At 37.4% G+C, this 24,497-nt stretch overlaps 1 protein-coding gene across 1 annotated transcript in view; it reads left to right on the top strand.

Annotated features, from left to right (window-relative positions):
* Window positions 1-19,391, top strand: part of LOC105222630 (homeotic protein labial) — a 41,318-nt gene extending 21,927 nt beyond the window's left edge. The window contains exons 2-3 of the mRNA XM_049447846.1: window positions 15,440-15,756; window positions 15,874-19,391. Coding sequence (XP_049303803.1) covers window positions 15,440-15,756; window positions 15,874-16,305 — 749 coding nt within the window. The 3' untranslated portion in view covers window positions 16,306-19,391. The remainder of the gene's footprint in view (window positions 1-15,439; window positions 15,757-15,873) is intronic.
* The last annotated feature ends 5,106 nt before the right edge of the window (window positions 19,392-24,497 follow it).

Raw genomic sequence — 24,497 nt, 5'->3', positions numbered from 1 at the left:
GTTGGATTTGTACTCAGAAGTTTAATCTGTGGTCCAGTCTTACGCCTAGGTAATTCACAGCTTTTTGTATTCTTAGAATATCTTTAGTTGGAGCTATGTAAATCAAACCATGTTTGCGTCGGAATCATAACCTGATTCAGCTTTCTTCGTGCTTTCTCTGTGTCTCGATCTCTGATTACTGCTGATATGCCGTGTTCAGGATCTTCCATGCACTCTACACACGTCGGGCAGTACGTACTTACGTCTAAAGCGTTCATGGCCACTCAATATTTGGCTTAGGTGGAAATTCAGATCTCCATTCGTCTGTCTATCCACGAATGAATGCCTGGGATCAGTCTGTGGATGAGGTTTGCCCCCGCTGCTGCCACATTAAAATGGTTCTCTCTACTTTTTGCCGCCTTATAGACGGCTCTGATAGCTGCTATTGTCGCGCGATTTCGTCCCTCTGAATGTCTATAGTCAGCAAGCTGCCTAGTACTTCAGCAGCATCGCCTGATATCGTTCGGAAAGCGCTCATTCCTCGGATTGCAGATATGCACTGCTTTTATTGATCTTGAATATGATTTTGTGTCCACCACCTGCATCCATATTGGTGCTGCATACAATATCTTGGAACTTATTGCATTTGCTATTAAAAATCGCCGGTTGGAACGCCAGCAGCCTCCATTGCCCATCATTCTCGATAGAGCATTATATCTTATGTTTGCTTTGCCGGAAGTGTAAACCGAATGTTCCTTAAGTTTTAACTTGGGGTGCAATATTATTCCTTAATATTTCAGCTGCGGCTGCGAAGTAATCTCGCACTTCCCTATGGTGAGTGATACCCTTTCTTCCATCTTCACTGTGCTTGTGAGAACGGAAGTCTTGCCGTTTTCTGCAATCATTGCATTTGAGCCGGAGGTCATCTAGATGTTTAGCCAGTGCTACTACTAAAAGATCATCCGCATATGCGATTGTTTTAACATTTTTAGGTTGGTTGTTGGGTTCTTAGCACCCCGTCCTACATCAAGTTCTATAGTAGATGACCTAAGACCGAGCCTTGCGGTACTCCATTGGAGATGGTATAGCTCTGAGTACCCTAGTTCGTGCCAAAGAACAACATCCTATTTTCAAAATAGCTCATTATAAAATTTACGAGATATTGGGAAGCGTGTATTTCGTATAGAGTCCTTACACGTATATGAGTATATGTACACAAGTATATACATAAATAATATATGCATTTAAATGTGAAAATGTGCTTGGACTTTATATGTATGCCAAATCACCCTTCCATAAAAGTGAAGAAATAAAGAAACTGCGTGCCTAACTGTCACATATACGGTACAAACATACATACATACATACATATACAAACATGCTATTATGTAAGTATGTACCCATATATATTTATATATTTCTGCAAATAAATTCATAAAAATATCGAAATAGAAATATGCAAACATACATACATACATATATGCTCGTTCATACTATATACATACATATGTATGTATGTGTGTATGATAACAAAAAAATTCTTCAGAAAATATACATATACAATTTGAGGGGTAAAAAAACAACCACTGCAATGGCAACTACAACAATAGTCGGAAGAGCTTGAATGCCTTTGCCTCCGTATTTTCGTTGGTGATCCGTCATGTTGTCAGAATGTATTATTCGAATTAAGATTTTTACTTTTTCTGGCATTGAATTAATACATAGAGAATAAAGCGCAGATGTACTCACACTCAGTCCACCACTTTACGCACATATGGCTGCACATGCTGTTCCAAAAAATGTACCGCTAGGCATGCTCGTATGTATGGTACTTGCGTGCATGCGAGTGTATGTACATAAGAAACATAATGTCCGTGGTGCGTATGTAGAAACTTGCAAACAAAACAAAATGGCGTGCGTGAGCAGTTAGTTTCAGCTTCCATATTTGCCTTTTAGCAAAATACCAAGCACATACATGTAAATATAAATATAAATAATTCAAGTTCCTACAAATCTAAGAGAGGAAATGCTTTTTTCAAATAGTAGATAGTGAGATATGGTTTTTTTTTCAATAATGAGCACAAAAAATAGGAAACGGAGAATCCAATAATGAGGGAAGAATATATGACTAAGGAGCGGAGGACCTTCTTTTTAATATCAAGAGCTCATATTTGGAGAAAAGTATGTTGGGTTTGTCTACAAACCAATTTTCAGAATATAAAGAGAACTAATTAACAGATTTTTTAACCTATCCTAATATGTACATAAATATATTAATATACACCTTAATAAAACACTCTACAAATAAAATATACTCACTCATTTATGCAAATTTAAACTTGTTTGATAATCAAGTAAGCAAAATTAAGTAAATTAAGTAATTCAAAAACAACTTTATAATTATATATATGTATGTACATACCATATATTTATCAAATGTACGTATATAATTTGTATGTATAAACATACATACATACATATGTATGTATATACATATGTACATATTTATCTATAATTCGTATATGAACACATTCCAAGTCAAGAAAATGTTTCTGTCATCGTATAATTAATTAACGAGTCATCTGGACATTCATTTAGTATATATGTATGTATGCATGTACATATATTATACATGCATTCTTACATACACATGTTTAATCAAATAAACAGCAAACTTATGCAGTAGAAGATTTATTTGAAGTAGAATGTTCGTTTACTTACATATATACATATACCGTTTGTTTTGCTCGATGAAAATGTTGCCAGCTTATAGGGTAACATTGTAGAAATCTATTATAAATCAGTATACCTAAATTAATAAACTTTTTAAACTGTAATTTACGAAAATAATGAAACTAAGCTTATAATTTAACATTTTTTTTACCTCTGAGTCAGAGTAGAGGGCGTGCACCACGCCTTTTACGAATCCTTTCAGTCTGAGTAGGGTATCTCTTTCAACAATTAACCTCCGCATTTCATTCTCTGATGATGATGAGAATAATTCGACTAAATTATTTGCAATTTCCAATAATGATATTAGTAAAATTGGACGAATCATTTTACTTTAGTTTAGCAGAAAACTATGGTATTTTTAACTAAATGTTGATCCATTTCGAGATACCCTACTTTTTTATAAAGAAAACACACAGAAACTTCTAATTTAACGGGGAATGGTTATAATAATTCAAAAGAACATTCTTTGGTATTTATTTTTTGAAAACTATCTCTTTTAAATGTTGTCCGCGGTTACGTCTCGGATGGTCATCCGTTGAGTCGCTGACACGTTCGAGTACTTCAATTGTTAACTGGCGAATGATATGCATGATGTTTTGCTCCAAGGCCTGAATCGAAGTGCGATTTTCCGCATAAACTTTAAACTTTTCATATCTCCACAGGAAAAAGCCTAACAGTGTGATATCACACGATCTTGGTGGTCAATCGAGCGGCCCAAAACGAGAAATTATCTACTCATCGAAGTGTTCTCTCAATAAATCCATTGATTGATGCGATGTGTAGGAAACGGCGCTGTTGAAACCTAATGTCACCAAGATCCCGCGCTACAATTTCAGGGATCAAATAGTCCGTTATCATGGCGTGATAACAGTCGCCATTGACGATTACGTTCTCACCGGCATCACTTTTGAAGATATATAGACCCATGATTCCACCGGCCCACAAACCACACCAAACCGTTGTTTTTTCTGGATGATGGCAGCTCTTGAGTTTCTTCATGCTGTTTTTCGTTCCAAACGCGCCGAATCGACTCTCCTCGGTCTATATACATATACACTCTTAGCTACGGCTGCTATAATTTCTTCATTGCGTGCTGGTCGTGATCTATTCGGTCAAATATAATCCAATACTGATACGCCTCAAGATAGTTTATTGTGTTGCGAATAGTTCGCTCAGTAGTAATAGTTGGCCATAAGTAGAGCAAAGCGCGCGAAACACATTCTTGGCAGAACGTGAATTTTCGTAATAAAATTGAATGAATCGTCAACGTTGTTCAGTTGTAAGACTTTCTAGGAAGAAATGCTAAACAATACTGAATAAAAATAAAATGACAGCTTGATACGATTCACGCGTGATCTGTCAGAAAAAGGCTATTGAAAAAAGCACCTTGACTTAGATAACCCGTTGTTAACCAAATAATCAGAAAACATTAAATGACTTGCTAATACTAAAATAATAGCATGGGATAATAAAGATTTAGATTAGGTTAGGTCGTCGGGTTGATCCTCGCACCAAAGTTGGCACTGGATCTCACTTGGTCAGCTGGGTACGTTTGTCTTTTGTGATACCCAAAAGCAACGAACAAGTCTCATATGGAAGAAGTTTGATGCTATTACTAATGAAGACATGCATTTAAAGTGGTTTGTAATTGAGTATGAAACGTATACTATGATTATGTAGAAAGTTTCTGAAACTGCTTCACATACCTTCGTCACCGGATTTCTACTAGTCAAACTTAAAATAAACTTCCCATCGAGGTTGACTGCACCAATCATGCAATTTATGAACCTTTCTTCTTCTAATTTCAAACAACAACCTCAAAATTTTCGCCTAACACGTTGAAATAATGCCTTTAGCATTGAAGGAATACGCTTAATTATCGTTTTAAAGGAAATTTTGTCTGAAAACTACCGCAAACGAAAGCCGTTGAAGCATCATAGAGTGACAGCATGGTGAGGAAAGACCGTCGAATCACCAGAAAAAGCTACTTCTGCATGATGAACATTTTCGTAAAACTGTATTAAGACGTTATATTCACCTGTGTGTTTAAAATGTAAAAGAAATGTTTTTTTTTTCATGTGTTTGAAAATTTCAAGTTTCAAATACTTTCGGAGATACTAATATATTTGCAATTGTCACCAGACAGATTAGAATGACCGCTGGGCGTCTTCTTTATTTGAACGTCAAAATACAACTGAACTCACATAAAAGGAAAACATAAGCAATCGTAGTTTACAGCACATTGTATGTTAAATGAGAGAATAAATAAAGAGATACATATATGAGAGAATTATAATACTAAGACTAAAATCTAAGAGTGACACAATTTTTTTTAACTCAGGGTAATCGGAGCCCAAAAGTTGAAAAGTTGTTTTTATCGGCTTTGAAGTCGGTGAAAAAAAATTGTCCGAAACGACTGGACCGATTGAATTGAAAATTTCACACGATCTCTTTAGATATATTTGCAGCTTATGATCGAAGGATTAAAAATGGGTAATCATTTTCGATTTCTTAAGCCACTCTGAAGTGTGAAATCTGCCACAAAAACGATTTTTTGAAAGCCGGCCCTTTTCTCAAAAATTAAAATTTTTACTGGTCCTTCGATCATAACCTGTATCCAACCACACAAAATTTTTCGATTTTAGATTTTAGATCATTTTAAGCAGAAAAAATTTCCCACTACATTTTTACTGAGTTCCTCGTGAAAATCGGCTTAGGATTAACGGAATCATACGTAAAAAAACAAGAAACCTTTTCGCAAAAATGCAAAAATACGAGTACATTCAAATAGAATCATGGTTCTCTAGATATTGATTAACAAATCAGAGACAAACAAAAACCTTTTAATTCAAATTGAAGGCATTTACTTGAAAACTAATAACTGTGTGTAAGGTCAGCTGTTTTTGACGGACCAATGCTACTTCTCAACAATATTATCCAATATGTTGCAATATATTGATCTCAACATATGGTGGTCAGTTTGCGCGTTGGGCAATGTGACACAGTAAAAGGGGTATCCAGCGCAATAGGATATGAGCTAAAATAGCCGCTAAATCCACATCAACATTTGAAAGTGCATTTCCCTTTCTAAATGCCAACGCCAAATAAGTATTTGTCAACACCAAAATTAACCCTTTCAGTCAATAAGCACGAAGGCAGCGACGGGAAGAGCAATTTAATTAAATTAGCTTCTTAGCCATTTAGCTCATCAAGCGAAGTCAATCACGCTGTATTTGTGTGCATACAAAAATGTTGCAACAACAAAAGCAAGCACAAGCATTATTAACTGTTGAAGGGGTCTAACAAGCGGCTGGACAGTTATACACATACATATCTACTCATGTGTAGGTTCATATGTGTGTGGCTACATGCGTTCTCTTCTGAATATTCAATATAATGACTTGACGAAATTCACTAATCTGTTTACTTTGTCATTTCTTTGCTGCCTTTTTGCCTCCCTCGCCTCTCGCCACTGCGTCGCTGTCTGTTCTGTCTGTTATTGTTGCCATTGTCAGTTATTTGAACTTTCTACTTGTCATCTTGACTTCATAAAGCGCATCTGAGTCTCAGAAAAGCTACAAAAATTTGAAGAAATCTACAAGCGATTGCTGCAGAAGCGCGCAGAGCTTTGTGTGTGATTTGAGAGGAAAACAAAAAGCCGTAAAAAATAAGAAAAATGTGAAAAAAACGCATGAAATGCAACACAGCTTCAATTTTCGGCCGCGTTCTTGCAACGGAATTTGTTGTGGCTGCGACCGCCTGCTGGCTTATTAGTCACGATTTGTTACAAAATTTGCTCCTGATAGGTGGAGTATATATACACATGTGTGTATATATCTGTATATGTGAGTATATGTGTATATAGGCGTTTATATATGTATGTGTATGTGTCTATATGTGTGATCAGTAAAGTCAAATTCACTTCATGCCACAAATGTGCATTCGCAGTGCCACACAAAGTACCTTAATATGTGCATACACATGTGGGGCACCCATTTTTGGACACTACTCAATGTCGAAAGGCTGCCAGAATGCTGCATTTATTACGGTAGAAACCCACCGGCCGTTATATTTAACAAATTGTGACAAGATTCGTACACCGAATTCCACTTGGTGTGCACTTACACAAAAAGGCTGAGGACTTACAAACGCACAAACATATGTAGACATACATTTTATGTTATACATACATATATATGTATATATGTGATATGTAAATAAAGAAATCCCTAATGTATGCTTCAAATTGATCGTAAGAAACCTGAAATACCCAAAGCCGCTGCCACTTTTTTCAGCTGTGACAGGTAAAGGTAACATATAATTTACGCAATAACAAACATACATATACATATGTACACATATATATATGTATATATTTGTCTGCTAATATTTACTTTAATAAAATTCGGTAGCATATATTGGCGTGAAAGGCAAACAACTTGTGTTTGACTTTCTTAAGTCATACTCTCTCTCCGGAGCAAACATTCACACATTCATATTAGTGTACAGCTAAATGTGCGCTTGTGTGTGTGTATTTTTATTTTAGTAAATATTGTCCGATACTTAAGTGAAAAGCGTTATCAGAAAACCCCTTTTTGGCTACTGTTTTAGTATGTCGACCGGATGCTTGCGTAGGTGTTGACATGTTTGTACAACAAAACGTCGATGGGATTATCGTAACATTTTATTTGTATTTTGTGTTAGACATGTGAAAAAGGATGTACAAAAAAATGCTTGTAAGTGTGCATACAGTTATCACTATAAGTAGTGTGATTGTCTCAAGTACGTCTAAAAAATGGCGATTTTAGAATTCGATGTTATCTATTTTTTAACACAACATAACGGTTAGGCGCCACATTTTTTTGTACGATACATTCGATAGTAGGAGGCGTGGCATATTAAGGGTTTACTTGACTTTCCCTGGGTAAAAACCAGGCTTTTTTCAACATTTTTTCTCTTATAAAAAAGGAAAAATTTTATTACAATTTTTTATTGTTACAAACATACAATTTTAATAGTAAAATTCTGAAGTTTTTGAAAAAATATTTTTAACTCGCCTTTTGTGACGCCATTTCCGGTGACCCCTCGGAAAAAAGAAAGCGCCCGTGTTGGCAAGATAACTTCTTACAGGATCATCTAAAGTGAAAAAAATACGTGATTTAGTTACAACCTTAACTTAGAACTTTGACGAAGGGGAAAAAACCTGAAATTGGATTTTTGGCAAACATTTTTACAAAATAATGAAAATTAATTTTTTATACTAAGATATTCGAGCGCAAAAAACTAATTATAATCATCGAAAATTATCGTATGGGTTTCAAAATATTTTCCATTAAGATCTATAAGTATACTTTTGCATGACTTTGAATCAATTATCGAAGCACTTTTGCCATTCTGATTGAGAACATCAATTCGATAAGTAATCCACCGTATAGTCTTGACTTGCGACCGAGTGATTTTTCGTTTTTATTTCCGCACGTAATATAAACTAATAGCTGAACGTTTTTCGACACCTGAAGAGGCGGTTGATACTTTCGAACTTGAGAGTTTTTTACGTGGTGGATCCCAAAGAGAGCGCTTAACACTGGGGAGAGATTTTTCGCTTTCTCACTTTATCTGGCCTTCAAACGGATGTTTTTTGGCTACTCATAAGATACTTGGTCTAAGAACGAAAGTCGTAAGCTGTCAACTCTCTAAGGAATGGTGCTCACAGAACTTTCCTCACCTGCGTGAACTTCTACACATGGCTCCATTCTCAGTAGAGCGTATAATTGTAATAAAAAGTCAATACGTCAGTTGTACAATTTTACTACGCATTTCGGCATAAATACATATAGCGCTTTCGTTTTCGGCTTTAGTTTAGGTTAGATCTTGCATATTTAAATTTTATTGTGGGACGGTCGTAATGGAACGGTCTGAATTTATTATTCAAAACACTTTTCTATATTAAATTTTATTCTTTTAAAGGGTATATCTGTTAAAAAGAGGATTAAGAACTATAAAGAGTTTTTAATTCTTTAAGAAAATTAAATAAGTGTTAAACCGCTCAACGGTGAATGTCACTAAAAAATAGGTATCACTTTAAGTAACATTACAAATTTCACCGTTAGCTGTCACACAGTACTAACTGATTTAAAAAAAAAATCATAAAAAACCTTATAGTTAAATCAAGAGCTTTGAAGCACTAACAATGGAAGGCCTCTCATAAAAAGACGCCACCTAGCTTAGAGTAGATATACACATATATACATACACACATCTAAATAAAAATCAAAACATAAAACCCTACAAAGTTAATGCTTTCAACAAACATTTTCAAAATTTCAAGTTTCGTGGGAGATTTTCCCAAACTCCATAACCCCACTGCTAACAAGCTTTCTTTACATAAGTATTTATGAATTTATGTGTGTACATATGTTTATGCAGATTTGTCTGCATTTGCTTAGGCATTACTCTTCATTTATCAATTTATATAAATATTATAAAATTTATAGTTAAATCAACAACAATTACACTGAGCCTGTAAGTGTAATTAACAAGAGTTTCGATGTTATCGGGTTACAACAAACGCGCCGGACAGCTGAATGAGGGAATGAAGAGGGTGGGGTATTAACGGGTGTACGCCAGTGCGTAATCAATATTTGCTTTCCGACTGTCAGTGTCAGTTTATTGTGGTGCCATGGCGCTTAGATGTCACACTTCCCTTGTTGCTTTTCACACCACACCCACCCAATGCAAGCGACACGACAGCTCAAAGGCGGCCGCGGCGGCGGCGGTGATGGTGACGGTAGTAACGTCAGTAGCCAAGCCAAATGTTTGGAAAAGCGTTTGCTTGCAGCAACTACACATATATGCGTATGTGTGAGTATGTATGTATATGTATACGTGTGTGAATGTATATGTATATGTATTTACATGCACACGTTTGTGTGCATGCATCCATCGTGCGCCGTGTCTTGTACACTAACACACCTTTCGCCGTTGCACCGTGCTTCTCTGTCAGTTTGTCTGTCGCTCCGATGAAGTGGAAGCGATCCCTGATAATTCTCTAAAACTCCGGTACACATTACAAGCGCATACGCTGTAGATATCGCTGGCGCCGGACGCCAACTCCATTGCCGCCAACTGGCCGCGTCGCTTTTGACAAGAAGCGATTGCGTGTATGCGAGTAGCTGTGTCAATGCGCCACGAAGCTGATAACTGCATACACACACACGCACTCATACTCAAACATGCCCGCAAAGTACGAGCGTGCTGCAACTGGAAGCGCAAACAGATTAGTAAGCCGCTCAATGCTCAATGCCCGGCAGCACTCCGCACAGGCACCTGAACAAACGGCCATCAGCCATCGGTGTAATGGTGGCAGCTTTTTATGTGGCGCTATTTGGATTTGTCTGCACTTGGGCGTAATGCGAATATAATGCATCGGTATTTATGAGAGATCGCAGCTCTCTTGTGATTACACCAACTAACGGGTATTTACATTTGCGCCGGTGTATTGTCACAATTTTAATGACAGCTACTGTTTCACTCAAGCGTTTGTGGAAATGTGACGGGGGGAGGGAAGGTTGGTGATTGCACATAAATATATGTGTATGTATGTATGTATTATGCCTGTGTATTGATGTATTTAGAGACCGTTCCAGTTTGTTTGCACAACTCAAGTGATTGTTGTTGTTAAAGGCTTAATATTGTTATTTCCTCAAGAAGGGATCATAAATCCATCATTGATTTGGCGTTTAAACCGTTTGACGCGTTTAGTATTTATGATCCCATAATCAGTTCATTTACATACAAACAAACGCTTGATTATGCATGTACATGCATATGTATGTATTTATGTATGTATATACCCTCTTAAGTTTGTTTAAAAAATGAAAATATTGAATATGAAAGTTTGAATTATTTATAACCACATAAAGTGCCAACAACACCAACACTTAGGTGTGCTTGAGATATGGCTGTATGAGTATGTGTTTGTACGTCCACTGTATTAAGCCAATATACCTTAATCTCAGCATGATTAGCAACTTGCACTTACATATCTGTATTTAGATTACGTTTTCCTTAGAATTCCATAAATTTATATAAAATAACGATTATCGCAAGACGCATTCCACAGCTGTTTCGAAGATTAGCTATTATTAGATAAAATTCGACAAAATTAATAATACATTTATATTTATTATTTACATAAAGAAATAAGAAAAAACCTATCGGAGCTGTAATACTCTTCGTGCGAATACTGATGCTCTTGTACCCACTTCTGTTAGACTCTGCAGATTTCCCCTTCTGAATGCCTCTTATCCAGAACGCCAATTACAAAACAGACGGACGAACGATTTAGTGGGTGTTTTCGGCTTTTCTGCCGACAGCTTAGTATCGTCAGCTGACCTTTGTTTTTTTTACCGCCGGCTTTTGAGGTCGTGTTTCACTTGGGTAAAATCGCTTTCACACAGTGAATGGATTCTGGAAACTCTTTTGTAAGCTCGTCTTTGGTTAGCGGTTTTACCCTTCGGCACTGGTTAGACAGCACAAGTGTTTTCCGCATAGCTTGTTTTATCTGAGTTATCGGCTATTCTTTAGCAGATGCACTTTCAGCAACCTCCCTTTTAGTATATCTTTTCCCGTCATGCTTGGCTTGGTTTCGGCTGTTGCTGATGTGGTTGTGTCTTCCAGCTTTATTGCTTGAGAGTCGGATTGTTCTCATTTTTATTTTAATTTTTGTCTTTCATTTGGCTCATATATTGGACACACGAGTCGAAGAGTAAACAAGCCGCCTTCGCACACCCCCGCCTACGCAAGCAAGGCTATGTTATTAGGCGCCTGCTATGCGGAAGGTTTTTTCGAGACTGGGCTTTTTAAGGACCCTGCTCAGCCTTGGTTGCTTGACACCTTGCTTGAAGCGGAATCGTCTCCTAGGAGCATCGACGAAATACTCACCCTGAGGCAAAAGCAAATTCACCGACTCCCTCTCAGTGAATGGTCTATTTGCAGTCAAACCACGCATTGCAGACAACGATCTCAAGTTGTCGTGAGAACCAAGAATCGTCACTGTTATACCAAATACATGTCCAGCATTCAACGAGTCCGTCCCCGCATGACTCTAACCACCTCTTTTCATGCCCAGCTAACACTACGTATCTGACACCCTTCTCCCTACGGTCCGACCCCTTCGAAGAGCACGTTTCCTGCGCGTACTTTTGGATAACCTCGATGACAACTTATCTGAACTTTACCACCGTAAAAGCGTCTAGACAACCGTTACAAAAACAACAACGTTGAAGATTATCATCCGATTTTTTTTAAATTGATGTAAGCGAATTTTAGCTTTAGAAATTATGTACGTTAAAGTTATTAGAAGGCGGATCCAACCCCACTTTCAAATTTTGCAACGCTTGCTATTGCAATTCTCTGTGCCAAATTACAGTCCTGTATCTTAGTTATGGGGTTTTTTATGTTTTCCTTCAATGGGGTTTTGTGGGCGTGGCAATGGTTCAGACGGACGGACCGATAGTTAGTCGGATTTGAACTTGTCTCGTCATTCTGATTATTTATCTATACATATGTATATATAACCCTACATCTATCTATACAGACAACCGTTAGGTGAAAAATATTATTGTATAATACTCTGTAGAAACATGTTGCTGAAGTACAAAAACTATTAAATAGTTCACCTTTCCTTGACATACACGCTGCTATTGGCTTATATTAAGTATAAAAAAGTTATAGCTACTCCCACAAGTGTGTATCTACATGTATGTAAATATATGTAGTATATGTACATATGTATACATATATATGTAAAATTAATATCAATTCTCCGTTTGTAGAAGCTTCTTGTTTTGTATGTCCATTAATTGACAACGCTAATGTGTTTGCTTATCGATATTTGCATTCTGATTATATTGGCGCCATTTTCATTTTAAATTACCCTTCTAATGCCTTACATAAGCTCGATAAAAGGCATCAAAATCAAAGCAGGGAAATATATTCGGAGTAAACTGGAAAAAGACACTTTATATTTAATACGCACCGAAAGTGTGATATACACACAAACATACAAATGCATAAGTGTGCGTGTAAGTGTGTGTAATAATCTCGCTGTTGAATGCTCTCAGAGATCATAAATTGGTCTCATAAATGTTCAGGCTTTGCTGACTTCTCTTAATTCCAATGTAAATACACCGAAGTTGACATCAATTAAAATGAAATTATTTCAAGTGCTCTGTAAATTTACAGCAATTTACAATACTCGCACATATTTGCTGTAATTTAAAAGAGTAAATTTGTATAAACATGTATATGTGCGCATTTGTAGCAATTCGTACTCGTACGTATTTTTGGATGAAAATTTCAACTTTTAGGGAAGCTAGCAGGGCTTATGGTAGAATTAGCATTTGGTTTATCGGCAGATGAATTTTGTTGCGATTGTTGGTTGAGAAAGTTTACAAGCCATTAAAGGGACAGGCCAGTCTAAGGTCAGCAACCTTAATTTATTGTGATTATAAGCAAAAAGGGTATCTATCGAAACAATCTTCGGAAACATATTTTTAAATTTTGGTTAATCTGTATATATATTCTTTTTTTTAAATCTTAGAATGACCTAAGCCCTTAAGTAACATGTTTTTTTAATAAGAGCTCCATTCTGTTGGAACTACATATTGTCCATGCCCACATCATCCTATTCAGGCCAAAAATATTCGGTTATCTTTGAGCGGTAGCGATTCCCATTCACAGTAACGTGTCGGTCTTGATCATCACGGACGAAATACGTCCCAATGACACCGCCGCCCCATAAAGCGCACCAAACCGTAATTTTTTGGGAATGCAGTTGTGACTCATGGAGCCTAACCACTGAAGATGATTTTTCGATGAAAATCCGGATCATTTTCAAGGGGTTGCTCAGCCCAATTCACGAACTTATAATACGACGATTCTGGTGGTGAAGCGGCTTTAGTTCTTGCGTCAATTTGATCTTTTAAGGATGTAGACCAATACCTTTTCGAAAAAAATCGCATTCACAACGACGTTACAGAGATGCCCAAAGCTTGAGAACGACATGTGAGAGACTGATGAGACTCTTCTTCAATTGATGCTCCAGCGTCAGCAATATTCTCGATTTCTTTGTCACACTGGCACGGGCGCATTTTGTACTATGTGACAGGACGATTATAACGACCATAAATTGAACGTAGCGTTCTTAAAGTTGAGGCCACTGTCTCCGAATTTCTGTAGAAAATTTTAATAATTTCGACGCGTTGTTGGATCGTATTGGATCTACGGTACAGGTCGGAACTAAGAGCTCATAGAAGATGATTCCCTGCAAATCAATCTTGAATTTGCCTCAAGTGACCCATTTCATAAACCACTTTAGGAACTGATGGTTTTTATGACGATTCATTGGCGATTCTTGTATGGAAATTCGACCCATGAGGTTGCTTTGCGTTAACTCGTGTGTCCCCCATTCATCGAGTTCCTTTTTATAACTAGCTTTAGTCAAATGATTCCAAACTGATTTTTGTGTAACATTTAGCTTTTAGACAGCTCTTTCATGGGGATCTGACTCGACGATTTCCATTATTTCTTGATGTATTCGAAATTTTTGGAAAGTAGTCAGCGAAAAAATGCGCATGTTGGACTTTTACAGTAGCAGAACCATAAACGTCATTCACATTTCCACTTTCCTGGTTTGCTTATTGAGCTTTATCGAAGAACACCTCTTAAATATAGTGTACGAGCATTTTCTATCGTCTATTTTTGAAGCGTGTTCGAGCAGTACCTAGTCTAGCAATCAAAAAACTGTCTGAGAAGATTTTATAGTATGAAGTCTTATGTATCTAACGACATATAGATTAACCCGAACACACTTATACAACACGAGATACAGATTACTAAAGCCAACTGTTGGAAAAATAATTTTCTTTTAACTAAAAAAATTTTCAAAAAAAAATTAAAAAAAAAAAATTGCAAACAAAAATTTTCAAAAAACGGTTTTTCAAACTCCTTAATTCTTTTGATGATATTTAAATATCTATTTAAAACCCTAAGGAATTGCATAACATCTTAACTGTTTTGCTGTTCATTGTTTTCAAAAATCAAATAAAAATCCATAAGCAGTAGAAACACCCACAAAACATTTCGGGTTTCACTTATTCATGCCGAAACCAAAAAAATAATACCGCAATGTTTTCAAACACAGTAATAAATCCTATTAAATCTTTCTGTGAAAAACCAAAATATTGTTTTCATCATCGTCAGCTTAAAGTCCACGGGGCGCATGTCAAATTATGAACAGAAATGCAAAATCATCTCTGCATACTCACATACCTTCCCAACTAACACGCACACAAAGCAAAAAAGCAACAAAACAACAAAAAAAAGAATACAAAAACATTTTGTTAACCACAGCAAATGCAACAAACACACCAAGTGGCCTACTCATAATGCTATTAGAATGCAGAAAAACTGGCATTCAGAGAAGGTTTACTACACGCTCAACCACATACATACATACATTGCACACACATTCATACATACATACATGCTATACACATATACATACATACACACATTCGTTTAGAGGTAAATGAGAGAAGTCAAACTCACTGATTAACTTTGACAGCGATCATCACTGAAAATCACTCAAAAGCCACAAAACCAGCATTGAAACGTCAAACTGATTATTGTTTCCCCTCCTCTGCGCCTTTGTTTGTCTTTGCAGCACCCAAACTACCTGCCACAATACACGATTATCAGCTGAACGGGCATCAGCTAGACATTTGCCGCGGCAGCTTGCCCGCCGGCCAGCCGACGCAGACGGGCCTACTCTTAGCGGGTGGCAATGGCAACACGTCGAGCCTGAGCATTTGTGCGCCGAACATGAGCAGTTGCAGCATGAGTGCCACCAACAATTCGGGACGTACCAATTTCACCAACAAACAGCTGACCGAACTGGAGAAGGAGTTCCACTTCAATCGCTACTTGACGCGCGCGCGACGCATCGAAATCGCCAACACGCTGCAGCTCAACGAGACGCAGGTGAGTCATGATCCTTTATCCATTCCGAAAAAAAACGTTAGTTTTGACTAAAAGATTACTCCATTTGACTACCCGCACTAGCATGTATACTAAGAGTTTACGCCATTTCTTCCACAGGTGAAAATCTGGTTCCAAAACCGCCGCATGAAGCAGAAGAAGCGGGTCAAAGAGGGTCTAATACCGGCGGATATATTGACACAACAGAGCGTCTCCACCACGACGGCCGCAACAACGAACAACACTGCTGCCGCGACGGGTCCGGCGAATACCACTAGCAATATAAATGTGGGCAACAATTGCCCAAATAACGCAAACAGCAACAGCAACAACAACAGCGCGCAAATGCACAATGGCCCCACCGTCGGTGGCAGCAGCCACAGCGCGGTTCGCTTGGGCTCGGCGAGCATCGCCAGCAGCAGAGAGGCTGTCTCACACAACAACAACAATAACCACAACAATAACAATGGCAATCAGAATAGCAACAACACAATGAGTAACGGAGATTGTAATCTGACAGCGCATAGCGATAATAGCCGTGAATCGAATTAACGCAAACGCATTTGCACCAACAACGCCAACCCAAAGCTGACCACCATCACCTAGGTGTTCCCATTGATGACTCCATTCGCTGGACAGGTGGCAGCACAGCGACCTTACGGTTATTTCGTTACTTTGTGGCAGCTACTACATAGTTAGGCAACTCGAGCGCGTGGCAATTGCGTTTAGTTTTATTGCCAAATGACGGATACACGCACCCACTACAACTACAACTACGATTGCAACAAAAACAATGAGTAGTGTACAAAATGCGTAGCAACATGTAGCATTTGCTCATTTGGCTGTGATAACTGTTTAAACGATAAAGTCAACACATACTAACAAAATATTTAATTAACACATCCTCCCACACACACATACGAACATATGTACATACCGTGCGCAACGCATGTCAGCAGCTTGTACATAGTTATGAGTGCGTGTATTTGCCAGAGATAGAGTATTTGCTTTTGAGACACAAACGCCGTGCAATAATCAAAATTTTTACACCCAACAAGTACAGTTATACCTAGCACAGTCGCATAGAAAAGTATGTAAATAAATAAAACGAGCTATCACCGAAATTACCAAACTCATGATCGCTTGAAGTATTAGCTTCGGCTGGTGTTATACGCAACTGCATGTTGTGCTAACAACATCGTGTGTGCCGTAATTCGGTGCAGATACTCGTGGAGTGTCGTAAAATGTGCCATATTCGCTAAATATAAAATTTGCAAACAAATCAAACAATTTTATTTAATATACAAGCGTTTGCTAAAAAGTCTGAATATTTATGCAACCGAGAGTTAATTTGAAATAATATTGCTCCAACATGTTAGATCTTTAACGAAGAAAAAATAAATGTCAAAGGTCTTATGTTCAAGCGATTCTATTTCTTTCGTTTAAGCAGTCACTCCTGTCAATTATGGTGCTAATTTTTTCAACTAAAGGTTAATCGAATAATTTAACACTTGATTATTTAAAAAAATAATACTAAAGATAAAGCATTATTTTCTGATGAAGAGCTGTCTTTGAAAAATGGATAACTCCATTTGTTAAACATTTTTGAGGAGAATATTACATTTGAATCCTAATACATATAAAACTTAAACCAAACAGGCCGGTCAATTATTATTAACAATATTTGTAAATATTTTTCTATATAAAAAGTTTGTATATGAGATGTAATATACTACTATGAGCAAAAAGTAGTAAGACTTTGCTCATAACTTTAAAATTCTTAATTTATTCTTCAAAATATATATCGTCCCTCTCAAAGTAATCACCCTTGGCCCCAATACACCAGTGCCAATGTCTCTTACAGTCCTTGAAACAGTTGTTAAAGTCAATTTCCGGAATAACTTTCACTGCGTGTATCGCTTCAAGTTTAATATCTTCAATTGACTCATAAGGGGTTACCCCGAAGCGGCCGTTTGAGTTTGATCAATAGCCAGAAGTTACACCGACCTAAACTAGGCGTAAACGGTAGTGCGGAACAATATTGGTTGAAAATTTGGCGAAAAACTGAGTCTATGTAGTATGCAACGGTGAATTTTAGTGGTCCAAAAACCAAGAGTTGTCGACCCATAAATTTGCCTATTTTTATGAATAGCTTCACGTAGACGACGCATAACACTCAAATAGTATTCCTTGTTGACAATTTGGCCAGACGGAAGAAATTGGAAGTTCAGCACAACTCGATAACCAAAAAAACTGTAACCAAAAAGTTGATTTTTTACTCGCTTTGACGTGGTTTTTTCGCCTTCGGCTCAGCCTTGGCATGAAATTCGGCCGATTGATCGTCTGTTTCCGGTTCGTAAGTATAGATCCAAGACTCATCGCCAGTAATAATACGTTTTATGACATCCTGGTAGTCAGAAAGCATTGTTACACAGACGTTGACGCGAAGCTGTTTTTCGAAAAATGATTGTGATTTTGCATTCAACCGTGCTTTCACTTTTCTTAGGCACAAATGATCCTTCAAAATGATTTTCACTGATCCTTCCAATATTCCAACGATGTCAGTAAGATCTCTGACTATTAATCGTGGATTCTCAAGCATGAATTTCTTTATTTCATTGACGTGTTGATAAGTGGATGTTGATGATCGTCCTGGATGTGGTTCGTCGTCAACGCGTTTTCGACTCTCTTTGAATAATTTTTACCAATCAAAACCACTTTTTCGTGTCAAACATTATCACCGAAGGCCTTTTCCAACATTCTGAACATTTCGACACCAGAAATGTGATTCTGCTCACGCAATTTTTGGAAGTTCTTTGTTGAATAATTTAACTCACTCAGCTTTTAAAGTAGATTTTTCCGTATTTCTATAGGCTATTTCTTTAGAATATAGGTAAAATTCAATTTTTTGTATATTTTTGATTTTTGTTCGACCGTCGGTCAAGGTATGAACGATAACGATGAAGTAGCGCGGTTTTATTTCGCCGATTTCCCAGTTTGTGATAGGAATGATTGGGCAACCTCACATACCAAATTTGGTTGAAATTTAATCTAAAGGAGGGCGCTATCACGCCCATTGTTCAATTTTATACCATAAAGCTCCTCTCAACCATCTTGAAGTTTAAGCTTTGTGTTACATTTATTCAGTGAGTTATCGCCCTTTCAGTAGTTTTCAGTATAACTGTTAGGTTTAGGTGTCATTGAGTGGAGGACCGGTTTTGTTAGAGAAGTCAGAGATCTTATGTAACTTGAAAACTTTTTTCTTTAAAAATTTTACTTTGTGTTCTTGAAACATGTAGAAATATTCCCTTAAAATTTGGAAAAAAAGGAAACAGTAATATTATTTTTAATTCGTAAAAACTAACCTTTTATAAGCAGGCACTATAGTTGAACCCCTTAAAAAAAATAGAAATAAAGATTCCCTTTCTTATAAAAATGAGTCAACTCATACTATATGCACCAGGTATCTTTCATTTGATTCCAAAAGTTATTTTTAAAAACATTAATTTGCCTACTAAAAACCACTCGGTGTGTAGAAAATATTCAGACTTTACAACGTTGTAGCAAATAATAATAGTTTATACAATCTACATTACTTAATAAGTGTTCTGTAAATTATACACAACTGTACATATGTAAGTATGTACACAAATAGCTAATTGCCATTAAAAACAAAAAAAAACATAAAAATATGTATGTATGTATATAGATTTCGAAATTTAATATTATTGATACAAACTACAAACTCAGGGTTTTGCAGATGGCGAAATATTGTTATTTTCTGCAAAATATTACGAATAAGCGAAAACATGAAATTTCCCGCGAAGTTAGTGATTATAATTAGTAATGCATTGAAATAATCAAAATCTATTATTGTAACACATATTTATTTACTTTAAGCAACAACAATTGTAAAGTATTCAATTGCATGAGCACAAACTATTTATTAGCTTCCTTCAATTACTAAATGATTCGTACTTGTATTCATAAATATGTATGTGTTAAAAGTCACACTCTAATTGTTACATTGTGCTAAATTATATATAATTTCTCTTTGCTTGGACTGGCATCAACGATTCGTCTAAAATAATTGTACAAAATCTAATTGAAAATGGTTTAAGTTCTATGTGAAGACGATGTGTTTATCATCCATTACTTATCTATAGCACTAATTTTGTTGTATATTTGATCATAGTTCATAATTTTAACTTAATATATTAGAACAAACTAGTCCTAACGGTAATATACAAATGTATACTTAATTATAAATTATTGCAAAATAAAAATACATAATTTCAATTGTTGAAAAATCATATTTTAATCAAAGGGGGGGTTGGGGACTTATGGTCCATGAGGGAAGACAGTGACAGACATCTTAAAAAATTTTAAGGTAGCAGCTATCGATTTTCTATCGATAGATCCACGAAATAAAAGCAAATTTAGAGGAAATGACAAAATAATTGAAAGGTCCCCGCCCTACGATAGTAAAATACATTTTTAGGCAAAATTATATTTTTTTATTCGATATAGTTCCTTTCAAGGGTATACTGATTACTGAGCGACCCTCCAACTTTTCAATGCCATTTTTGTAATACGATTTGTGCTTTGCTTAAAAATAGGCAGTTTCGGCGTCACCTCGTCATTCGATGAAAATTTTTTCCCAGCGGTGGATGCGGAAGCAATTCGATTGGACTTCGGAGTGAAATGGTGGAGCCATGTTTCATCCATTGTCACATTCATCGGAAAAACTCAGGTTTATTACACTTGAACATATCCAAACACAGTTCCGAATCAGCAACTCGATGTTTCTTTTGGTCAAAAGTGAAATCGTGCGGCACCCATTTGCACAGAGCTTTCTAATACCCCAAATATCGTTGTTGGAGTGGGAGGGGAGAGGAGAGGTTTTTTTGGAAGAGGGAGGGGGATTTTTTGTGAACGATACGACGTTCAGTTGATATTTAGAGTTGCCTGCTATCTCGAACAACTTTCACTTACGGTCGCCAAAATTATTTTATGGCTTTTTTTTTCTACGTTTTTCGTCGCAACCAACCTCTTTGGACGTTCACCGTCTTGCGGTGGCCTCAATTTTCACCACTTCTAAACTTGGTATGCTAAACCTTTATGGGCTGGACCCTTGATTTTCCTGGTCAATTTCGGGAAAACTTCCACCATTAAGGGAATTTTATGCTTCAACTGTTTTTTTGCCCTCAAAAGGCAATTAATCAATACCGCGCAACTCATTTTTTCTATATTGTGTCCTTAAAAAATGTAATCCAATAAAGCTTGCATATATCAGAAAGTGGTTCGAATGAGTGTTTATCCCGAATCTGCATGGGACAGACCAATAATTCGTAAGTGACCTACAAAATAAGGATTTTATTACAGATCAAAAATATCCACAAGATAGTTTATGCTTACGAAAACGTGAAGTTGAATTTGATATTGAACATGCTGGTCGGACAAATAATTCTTGAATATCAAGTATTTTACATATTACTTTGAGGTAATCACAATAGACCGAAAACAATAACGATTTCGTGATGTTAAGCAACATTTTGAGCTATTAAAGAATAAACCCGAGTTTTTGGGTAGATATGTGGCAATGGATAAAAGTTCATTTCTTTTAAGAGTCCAATCATCAGTCATCAACCTAAACCAAAGCGAGCAAAGACCCAACAGTCTGCTATCTACGAGTCTATATTCTGTGAACTGTTATTACACAGAATGAATTTGCATTGAGTTATAAGTCCTTAAAGTAGAGGAAGACATAAACATAGTTTAAAAGAACTAAAAGCATATAAAACTAGAAAGTGTAAAATAATTACTAATATAACCTGACAACAATAATAAATGAAAGGTTATCTTATTGCATTGAAAAAAGTAAGTTGCTCGATATGAGAAAAATATGGCACAAACTGTTGATTCTTATGTCAGTGCCATACGAACATACAGCTTAAGCTAATACAAGCGTTATAAAATCAGCTAAATACACTGAGCCCAGATATTTGGTATATGGGTTCTCGAAAGTTTTGGTTCGATTTCGGGCTGATATATTCATTGGTGTTTGATTTGTATACCATTGGATAGGGAAAAATGGTGGGCACGTACCAAATTTGATTGAAATTGGTAGAGTAGGGATATTTCCGAAAAATATAATAATATCTAACTTTGTTTATAGACGTTCTATTAGGCGTAGTTGAAGTTCTTCCGTTAAGAAAAAGAAGAAGAAATACAATATCCGTTCGGGAAAGACTTATAGCTTATCAAAAACCCTTGATATTTACGGCAACTTGACGGTGTCGTTTGTTGGCCGGTGAAATCGTCGGTCCATATTTCTTTAAAAATTATGCCGCACCATGATAACGGATTATTTGATGTCTGCAATTTAAGCTCGGCAGCATTTGGTTTCAACAAGACGGCGCCAATTCCCACACAGCGCATCAATCAATGAATTTATTGAGAGAACACTTCGGTTATTCGCCAGTTACCAGTCGAAATGCTCGAACGAGTCATCAAAAATTGGACTCAACGGATGGAACATCCAAGAATTAGGCCAATATTTGCAAGAGATAATCTTCAAAAATGCCAAAGAATGTTCTGGCGAATGATAATAAACATTCCCTATTAAATTTGAAGTTCGTGTGGTTTTTCTTTAAAAAAGTTGGCTTATTAACTGGAAGTAATTTTATTGACAATTAAATTCTACCAAAAGAATGCGGCGCGCCTTACAGCAGGTTTCAAGACCGGAGCATACTCATGTAGAACCCCCCAAGGTGATCTAGTCACCGATGCCCAGAGCATAACTTTAAATTATCTGGAGGGAACACTTCCTCCAGCCGCTGAATGGCAGTGAACACACACAACTCCAGGAGAAGACGAACCCGATTCCCCAATCCGATGACGGATGGACAAAGACTTCATTGCCCGTACCAATAGGAAGTTCGAATAGCAAATTACCCGCCCTGAAGAACAACAAAGGCGGCTGGGGGGCTGATGGATTGCCAGCCCGAGCTATTCAAACATCGAGGCGGCGAAGAGCTTGATAAGGAGCATGCATCAGCTTTTTCCCCCCCCCCTTTTTTTTTTTTTTTTTTTTTTTTTTTTTGTAAATATGGTCGGAGCGGAAAGCAATGCCCAACGTTGGAATTTAATGTGTGCTCTATGCCCAAAATCCATAAAAAAGGAGACCCCACAATCTGCAGCCCAACATACCGTGGGATTAGCCTCCTTATATCGCGTATAAGGGTTCCTCATTCGAGCGTTCATTGTTGGAAAGATTAAAGCCCAACCGTCAACAAAACAGATTGGACCCTTATCAGTGTGGCTTCAGACCTGGAAAATCAACAACGCGACCAGATATTCACCATGCGCCAAATCTTGGAAAAGACCCGTGAAACGGAGAGAATCGACACACATCACCTCTTCTTGGTCGATTTTAAAGCTGCTTTCGACAGTACGACAAGGAGCTGGCCTTTATTGCCGCACATGTCTGGATTTGCGTATCCCCCGCAAAAACTAAGTACGGCTGTTGGTAAAACTGACAATTGAGCGGGGAACCAAAAGCGCCGTCAGGATCGTGAAGGACTCCTCGAGGCCGTTCGATAACCAAAACGAGGTTTCAGACAAGGCGACCTCCCTATCGTTGCGCATTCTTCAATCTGCTGCTGGAGAAAATAGTAATTCGAGCTGCAGAACTTAATCGAGGCAGGTACAATCTTTTATAAGAGTGTACAGCTGCTGGCGTATGCCGATGATATTGATATCATCCGGGGGGTCTCAACACCCGCGCCGTTAGTTCTGCCTTTCTCCAGACTGAACAAGGAAGCAACGCAATGTCTGGCAGTGAAACGAGGTCAAGACGAAATATTCTCCTGTCATCAAACAAAACAGTTCGTCGCACTCGCGACTTGGCAACCCACGTCACTGTTGACAGTCATAACTTTGAAGTTTTTGTAAGATAATGTAGTCGTCTATCTTGGAACCAGCGTAAACAAACTCACCAAACAATGTAAGCTTTGAAATCCAACGCAGGATAACTCTTGCCAACATGTGGCTATACTCGGACTTAAGTAGGCAATTGAGAAGCAAAGTCCTCTCCTCTGACGAACAAAAAACCAAAACTCTATAAGTCACTCATAATACCGCGTCCTGCTATATGGTGCAGAGGCCTTGTACGATGGACAACATCTGTATTGAGTCCGACGTTGCGAGTTTTCGGGAGAAAAGGTCTGCGAAAGATTTATGGTTCCTTTGCGCGTTGGCCACGGCCGAATATCGCATTCGATGCAACAATGAGCTGTACGAGATATACGGCGACTTGACATAGTTTCAGTGAATTAAAAGACAGCGGCTACGCTGGCTAGGTAATGTTGTTCCCGAATGGACGAAAAACACTCCAAGCTCTTGAAAGTATTCGACGCTTGTTACCCGCTCCGGGGAAGCTCAGAGGAAGAGGAAGACCTCCACTCCTTTGGGAAAGGACCAAGTGTATAAGGACCTGGCTTCGGCTTGGAATATCCAATTGGCGCCACGTAGCGAAGAGAAGAAACGACTGGCGCGCTTGTTTGTTTGACTCGGCTATAATCGCGTAGCGGTGTCTACGCCCAGTAAAATGAAGAAGAAAGTAATTTTATTGATCTCTAAGATCTAATTCAATCTAATAACATGTTCTTCTTTCTTTAAGGGGCATACCAGTGTGACAATTTCGAAAAAAATAAAACTTATTTGCTCTTTCGATAGTTTAT

The sequence above is a fragment of the Bactrocera dorsalis genome, chromosome 2, assembly GCF_023373825.1.
Source record: "Bactrocera dorsalis isolate Fly_Bdor chromosome 2, ASM2337382v1, whole genome shotgun sequence".
Taxonomy (NCBI): Eukaryota; Metazoa; Arthropoda; class Insecta; order Diptera; family Tephritidae; genus Bactrocera; species Bactrocera dorsalis.
This window is presented reverse-complemented; position numbering and strand designations above follow the sequence as displayed.